We start from the raw sequence: 8,671 nt of genomic DNA on the forward strand, positions 1-8,671 counted from the left end.
ATACAACACCTCCGCGTACAACATACGTTCAGCTCGGTGACGTCCTCGCCTTCTTGATCCAGCAAGATGGTGAAGTAGTGGATGATTTCCGGCAGCACGACGACGTGGTGACGGTGATGGTGAAACTATCTTCACAGGGCTTCGCCTAAGCACTACGAAAATATGACCGAGGGTGTAGACGATGGAGGGGCGCGCCGCACATGGCTAAGCAATTGTCGTGGTTATGGTTGGCGCCCCCCTACCACATATATATAGGCGGGGGAGAGGGGAGAGGCCAAGGGGAGCCCCAAGTAGGGCCGAATCCTACTTGGGCTCCTGCTCTTGGCCGCCCCCTTCCATATTTGCTGGAGGGGGGGAGGAAAGGGGGAGGAAACGAAGGGGGAGGACGACTCCCCCCTTTCCTTCTCTCCCCAAGGGATGCGGCCTAGGAGGGGCGCGCTGGCCCCTTGTGGGCTGGTGTGTCCCCTTCTTTGTCCCATAGGCCCATTAACCTCCCGGGGGTGTCCGGAACCCCTTCCGTGACTCGATTTTTACCTGGTACATCCCAAAACTCTTCCGGTGTCCAACTATGATCGTCCTATATATCAATCTTTACCTCCAGACCATTCTGGAGCTCCTCATCATGTCCATGATCTCACTCGGGACTCCAAGCAACGTTGGGTCACCAAATCATATAACTCATATAACACTATATCATCAACGAACGTTAAGCGTGCGGACCCTACGAGTTTGAGAACTATGTAGACATGACCGAGACACCTCTCCGGTCAATAACCAATAGCGGAATCTGGATGCCCATATTGGTTCCTACATATTCTACGAAGATCTTTATCGGTCAAACCTTATGACAACATACATAATTCCCTTTGTCTATCGGTATGTTACTTGCCCGAGATTCGATCGTCGATATCTTCATACCTAGTTCAATCTCGTTACCGGCAAGTCTCTTTACTCGTTCTGTAATACATCATCTTGCAACTAAGTCCTTATTCACTTTGCTTGCAAGGCTTTCTATGATGTGTATTACCGAGAGGGCCAAGAGATACCTCTTCGATACTCGGAGTGACAAATCCTAATCTCGATCTATGCCAACTCAACAAACATCTTCGGAGATACCTGTAGAGCATCTTTATGATCACCCAGTTACGTTGTGACGTTTGATAGCACACAAGGTATTCCTCCGGTATCCGGGAGTTGCATAATCTCATAGTCGAAGGAATGTGCATTTGTCATCAAGAAATCAATAGCAATAAACTGAATGATCAATATGCTAAGCTAACGGATGGGTCTTGTCCATCACATCATTCTCCTAGTGATGTGATCCCGTTATCAAATGACAACACATGTCTATGGTTAGGAAACCTTAACCATCTTTGATCAACGAGCTAGTCTAGTAGAGGCTTACTAGGGACACAGTATTTGTTTATGTATTCACGCATGTATTTAAGTTTCTGATCAATACAATTCTAGCATGAATAATAAACCTTTAGCATGAACAAGGAACTATAAAATAACAACTTATTATTGCCTCTAGGGCATATTTCCTTCACTATTTGCTTTGACAGGTAACACCGTTTTTTTTTGAATACCTTGTTTTTACTCCTTCAGATTTTGTGACATCACTCCCTCTAATTTAAATGTCTGATACACAAGAACAGTAATTGAATGCACAAATTTTGTATGCTAGACAAATGTAATAGGTAGTGGGAAAAAGGGATGGCATGCCATAATTCATGTATATGATGTCTAAACAAACATGATGACATAATATAATTCACATATATGATATATAATTAACAGGATGACATGACATAATTCATGTAGGGAAAATGTAGTAGAAATAAAAAAATCGTCCTAAAAATCAAACTCCTAAGATCATATGAAGATGCATATGAGAATAGATTGATCTTTACCAACAAGTGTGCAATGGAAGAAGTATTGGTGTGGATCATTGGTGCGGATTTCCATACCTAAGAATTACAACCTCCCAATCGCGACATTTTTTTCTCGCACAAATATCGAATGCATGATCTCTGTGCCAAATTTCATTTAAATGTAGACCCGAGAACCATTCAATTACATCACAGAAAATAAACATTAATCGTAAACTTGGAAATAAATAATAACATTTATTATTGCCTCTAGGGCATATTTCCAACGATTCACATATATGATGTCTAACTAATAGGATGACGGGACATAATTAACATATATGTTGTATAAGTAAACATGATGACATGGTAAGTAGATGACATTCGCGTATATGATGTGTAAACTAAGTAGATGACGTTAAAATATTCTGTACTGATATCTAAAGTAAATAACAGAAGACACCATACACATAATATGACCAGTATCCCCTTGCCAAGTTTGAGCAAACACCTTAGGGAGGAATATGACTGGTCATTTGTTCCTAAATCCTCCTGCAAGAAGGTACTTGCAACCAACTATGTTGGCTGCTACAAGCTCGGGGCGAGGGAGCGGCCGATGCAGCGACATGGTGCTATGACCAACGGTCCTAGATGTCGGAACCGGTGACCCCCGGTGCCAGAACCGACGATGTTGGATGCTACAAGCTCGAGGTGGAGACACGACCGGTGCAGTGATAGGGTGCTACGACCTACGATCCCAGATGCTAGAACTAGTGACCCCCGATGCTGGAACTGGTGATGTTTGCTGCTACAAGCTCAGGGTGGAGGGACGATTGGTGCGGCGACATGGTGCTGCGGCCGGCGACCCTAGATGCTGGAACTAGTGACCCTCGATGCTAGAACCATCGATGTAGGCTGCTACAAGCTCGGGGCGGAGAGATGGCCGGTGTGGTGACTACGTCGACATGGTGTTGCGGCCAGTGATCCCCGATGCTGGAACTAATTGCTATAAGCTCGGGGTAGAGTGTCGTTCGATGTTGCAACTGACAAACCCTAGTGCTGGGACCGGCAATGGTGGCTGCGATGAGCACGGGGTGAAGGGGGCGCCGGTGCTACGACTACAACGACGGGGTGTTGCGACCTACACCACCTGCGTAGCATGGCAATCGGGTGCGAGGGTGACAACGACAACCGAGGGGCGGCAAAGCGGGGTACAGGCGCATGAGCCTGCTATGCTGATGCCTCGCCTACCGGAGGGGAAAAAGATTTTTCCTTGTGCGTTGACTGTCGGAGATGAGATGAAGCGAAGGGAATAATCCAATGGTCGTACTCACTCGCATCCAATGGTGTTAGGCAGGTGACCGATCCGGAGCTCAGATCGGCCGACCGGCGGCTAGCTCTGGCCACCCCGTGTGCAGGTCCGTGAATCGCGACGGAGTCATCCTAACCGGAGCTTCAGTCGCCAGCCCCCGTGCCGCGATGACGACCACTCGCCGGTGACGCCCGCCAAGCTCCCGAGTCGCCTCTCGCCTCTCCCCCCGGCTCGCGCCCGCAGGCCGCAGCATGCTTCCCCTCGCGCACCCCACCCGCCATCCCCACCCCCGCCCTGCATCTCGGGCCTCACCTCCGGAGCGCTCTCCTGCCCGAGCCCGAGCTGGACCTCGCCTACCCCGCCGCTCGTCTAATGCGCTCACCCTCACACGAGCGCGGCCTCCGACCGCGGAACCGGGCGAGAATACTGAAACCACCTCCGCCCCCGCCAGCAGCAGCGTCCTGTCGTTTTTGTGCCCGCTTCTCAAGTTCTTCGGGGTAACTAGCTGCTGCCTGCCGCAGTTAGTTTTCTTTATACTCCTTTACATATAAATCAAACTAACTGCTTCAGGTTCTTCCCACTGAACTTGGGTGTTTGCTAAAAATGTGTTTGTTTTTGTGAACTGAAATGCAGGGCGGGGATCCTTCTCAAGAGCGGAATGACATCGTGGAGGTAATCTTCGTATAACTTTTTGGCACATTCGGATTGAATGGTACTGTATTCGCAAAATCCTAGATCGACACTAATAAGTACTCAGAAGGGAAGAAAAATGACCAGCACGGGAACTCATTACATGAGAGCATCACAAGGAAAAACAAAACAAAACAAAAAGCACCGAAAAACAGACGACTTGGATTATAACCTAGAGTTTACTGAAATGGTAGCAACAGGTGAAATTGTTACCATACGAATACCCTGTGGGAGCAAAAGGAAACTTCTATTCTAATACTGTAATTGGTGCAAAAGTTTCTCTTGATGTGTACTCAGGCCTTTCGGCACTGATTTTTGTCCACCTGCCTCTCAGTGACCATCTGCTGTTAATTTATTGTTTGCCAGGTGGCCACATCTTCCCTTTCAAGTTTAGCTAGACTGCCGTGGGGATCAAATGTTGCAGCTAGTAGCACAGAAAGCGTTAGTACACCAACGAGTGCTCCGACTCTTCAACTGTATGAGTTTGGTAATTGTTCTTTCTTTCTGTTGGTTCTGCCTTGTGGCATGTCAAACTAGTAATTTCAGAATGTACTGATCACATCTTTTGTTACCTTTCCGATAGAAGCATGTCCCTTCTGTAGGAGAGTCAGGGAGGCCATGACTGAGCTTGATCTTTCTGCGGAGGTGTTCAACCATCTCTTTATAGTGCCTCTTCATTCGTTCCTACAACCATATTGTGTGATTATAAATCAGTGTTTAGGAAAATCACTGTTCTCCTTTATGGGAATTGCATTATAGTTGCGTGGCAATATATGTCAAGGATTAAATTGCCTTTCCTTTGGACTATTAACATGATATTGTAATTTGGTATTTTTGCTACTTGATAACTTTGCCCCCAAATACTAAAAAAGTGCAGGTTTATCCTTGCCCAAAAGGGTCACTGAGGCATAGAGATGTGGTCAGGAAAATTGGAGGGAAGGAGCAGTATGTCTTCATCAATTCCGCATTTACTTATAGCTTCAGTTGAACACAAATGCTGATTGGAAACTTCATAAATACTGCATTCATGGTTAACATTTTTGGCATTACTATGGCACCATTTCTTCTCATGGACCCCTTACGGTCATTGTACTGAATTTTTGTTCCTACTTTTTTATACAGGTTTCCACTTCTTGTTGATGCAAGTACTGGCGTCACAATGTATGAAAGTGGTAAGATCCAATTGTTGGCTAGTCCTTCCTTTGGGTGGTGGTGACAGTGGGTAGTACCATGGAAGGACTCTTTTGAAACTCTTTATTTGTTGGCATACAAAACAATAGCTTTCATTATTATGTTTAAGGTGGCTTCCTTCCTGTTTGTATAGTTTAGTAAAACTAGCTGCTAAGCTAAAACATAGACAGATACTGATATGTGCCCTGAATGTGCAGGAGATATTGTGAAGTACCTGTTCAAACAGTATGGACAAGGAAAGAGCCCTTCTTTTGGCCTCCTTGAGAGGTATCCAACTTTGCTTGTTTGAATATCTTTTCCTTCACTTGTCCGTTCCAGTCATCCTATGATACAATCAAGCTTTTTGCAGTACAATTTTCACAGGATGGGTGCCTACTCTTCTTCGAGCTGGAAGAGGGATGACAATGTGGAGCAAAGCTGGTGCGGTACCTGCAGAGAAGCTGGAACTCTTCTCATTTGAGAATAACACCGTAGGAACCCTTCTCTCCTCGATGCACTTTTCTGTAGGAGTCAGCCATATTTTCTTCTCAGGCATGGGTGGTGATTCATGCAGTACGCAAGGATCGTGCGTGAGGCTCTGTGTGAATTGGAGCTCCCTTACATTCTCCGGAACGTGGGACAGGGGTCGTCGAAGATGAGTTCGCTGCTAAGCGTAGCAAATTCTAAGCAGGTAAAGTCAGGGAGATGCTGAAGTGCAATGGTATAACCTATAAGAGAATCTGCAGGCATAGAAAGAAGCTGATCTGCAAGAAAATACTCCTAGCACGCACGATGTGATAACGCGCTTGATGCTTCGTGTTTCAGGTACCGTATCTGATGGATCCAAACACCGGGTTCCGATCGGGCGATCACAAGACGATACTGTCCTACTTGTTTCAGCAGTACTCTGTGGGCGGCTAGCTTGTCTCTCAAATCTTTAGACACCTCTCCGACAGGCTGTTTTGTCCGGTAGAAAGAGAGCAAGCGTGTATATTTGAGATTGGCTCTGAAATATCACTGGGTTCTAGTACAGTAGAATTCTCAACATATATGGTATGCACGGCGGTTGCGCACGCACGCCCAGTGAGCCAAAGCGGAGCAGCCTTTGGGTTGCGCAACCGAACAAGAGGAGCGGCACATGAGAGAGGCGGCACTGCATCGGTCCAACGGCGACGTATCATGCCATTGCCATTGTCCGCATCTTTCGGTTGTCTTCTTTACATACGCTACAATAAAAGAAAGAGTTAATACCACTATTGATACATAAACTTGTAGGGGTGGGAACAGTTTCGTACAGAAACTATAAAACCCCATAAAACTGCCCCTCCAACTTGTCTGCTGTAACAAAATCATACAAAACCATCCCAAACTGCACCAACTTGTCTGTTGTAACAAAATCATACAAAACCACCTCGAACTGCACATGTGGCACGCCATGTAGGCTTTGTCGGGCCCGGATCGCGTTTTTACAAAGAAACCCTCGCGCTTTAGCAATTTCGCAGACAAGTCCATCCCTCGATAGAAAAGCACCTGGTCGTCGGCCCCGATGCAAACCCCTTCCAAAACCTTTCCCTTCTTCTTTCGCCCACGTCCCTTGTTCCTCCTCTCTGCCCACTCCTCCTGCGAGGCGACGCCGCCGTCGGCCTCATCGGCGGCGACACAAGGCGCCATGGAGCCGTGGCGTAGGGAACCCCGCGAGTTCCCTCCTGAATACGGTAAGGACCTGCTTATTCGCGCTTCCCCTGTTCCTCTGCTTCCCCTGTTCCTGCACCCGGCGCACTAGGGTTTTTCAGGCCGATCATGCCGATGTAGGGTTGAAAATTGGGTCGATCTGCTCACTAGGGTTGGTTGTGTGTGTCCCCAGGGTTCGTAGGGAAGTAGTTTCCATGAGCTTGTCTAGGGTTTCTTGATGCTGATTTGGGGAATTGGGGGGTCAATCAAGGGCAATGTGAGGGGATTTGATCTAGGGTTTTGGGTAGCATACAGGGAAAGGGGGGGGGTCCTTGAGGGGGGTCTTTTGATGTGATTTTATTGTTTACATATTTAGAGATTATATGCTATTGTTGCACTGAACTATAGATGCACTGTAAAATGTGATGAAAGGGTGGTATTTTAGTTCATATTTCAGTGTAAAAATCCTGACTTTCCCTGTTATGCAAAAGTACATGGCTTTTTTAAATGAAAGTCAGCGTTTTTACCATTGATTTGTGATGAAAGGGTTGTCTTTTAGTTGATATTCAGTACATAGTTGTGTTTGAAAATCATGTACAGATTCAGTTAGAGTTTGATCACTGAAACTAAGATTCAGTTGCACTGAAAATTTCATCTGTCAATTGTTGTAGTGACAAATGGAGAAGCTAGCCAGTTTTTCTCAGTGGAGTTTGAGCACAATGGAATTTTCTTGGGGGAATGCATAGGTGGAGAATTGAAGTTCTCTTACATTGGGTGCAGTCATGAAGTTTTCGACTACTGTCATACAGACACATGGTCACTGGGGATGATCAAGTATTGCTTGTCAAGGATGGACTATGACCCTACAGACCCTCAAATCAAGGTGTACTGGATTTTGCCAGGGAAAGACTATGGTGATGGCCTGCTATGTGTTGACAATCCAGATGTTATAGCTGCTATGGTGAGGTCCAGCAGAGAAGCCAAGACATTGGATTTGTTAGTTGATGAGGAGAACAAGATTTAGACATTATATCCTGAAATCATACTAAAAGGATGCCCCAATGATGGAAATGAGGATGGAGAGGAAGGAGAGGATGCAGATGAAGGAGAGGATGCAGAGGCAGATCATGATGCAGAGAATGGAGAGGAAGGAGAGGATGCAGAGGCAGATCATGATGCAGAGAATGGAGAGGATGTAGAGGCAGAACATGATGCAGAGGCAGATCATGATGCAGATGCAAAGAATACAGAAAATGCAGTTGAAAACAATGATGGACAAGAAGAGTTGAATGAAACTGACTCAGACTTTTATGAGAGTGACTATGATTGTGAAGATGGAGATGATGATTTGTTTGCTCAGAATGTTGACAAATCACTGAATGAAAACAATGAAGAAGAGGAAGAGATATTTGAGGAGGAAGATCCACTGGATGATGATGAGCTCAACCTGTCAAAAGATGAGTTGGAGAAGTTGAAATATAAATTCAGAACATTCAATGCAGAAATGGACATGAGAAACCCAATCTTCAGGGTTGGGCAAGTATTTGGAGAAATGAAAGAGCTAAGGGAAGCAGCCACTGCATACACTGTCAAAAACAAAGTGAAAATCATCAAAGCTAGAAATGAGGCAGAGAGATTCATTGGTGTTTGTCAAACAGATTGCCCTTGGAGGTTGAAAGCATCTAGAGACAATAGAACAGGAAGTATTGTCATCAGAGAGTACAATGGAGAGCACACCTATCAGAAAACATGGGATTCCAAGTGCTTAACAGTGAAGTACCTGACTGAGATATTTATGGATGAGTTCAGAGACAACAAGAGCATGGACTTGGGTACATTTGGAAGAAAAGTTCAGCAGAAGTTCAAGCTTAATCCAGTGAGAATGAAGCTTGGCAGGGCCAGGAGTGCAACACTTAAGATCATACATGGTGATGAGAAAGCACAATACAGCCAGTTG

General features: G+C 45.7%; 1 protein-coding gene across 1 annotated transcript; it reads left to right on the forward strand.

The window, feature by feature from the left end:
- Positions 1-3,333: 3,333 nt before the first annotated feature.
- Positions 3,334-6,130, forward strand: LOC119364374. The gene is made up of 10 exons (XM_037629839.1): positions 3,334-3,680; positions 3,817-3,855; positions 4,240-4,360; positions 4,457-4,518; positions 4,751-4,818; positions 4,996-5,045; positions 5,262-5,331; positions 5,414-5,534; positions 5,618-5,734; positions 5,869-6,130. The coding sequence occupies exons 1-10, from the start codon at positions 3,435-3,437 to the stop codon at positions 5,962-5,964; spliced, it is 990 nt and encodes a 329-aa protein (XP_037485736.1). The 5' UTR covers positions 3,334-3,434; the 3' UTR covers positions 5,965-6,130.
- The last annotated feature ends 2,541 nt before the right edge of the window (positions 6,131-8,671 follow it).

This window comes from Triticum dicoccoides, chromosome 2B (genome assembly GCF_002162155.2).
Source record: "Triticum dicoccoides isolate Atlit2015 ecotype Zavitan chromosome 2B, WEW_v2.0, whole genome shotgun sequence".
In the NCBI taxonomy this organism is placed as follows: domain Eukaryota; kingdom Viridiplantae; phylum Streptophyta; class Magnoliopsida; order Poales; family Poaceae; genus Triticum; species Triticum dicoccoides.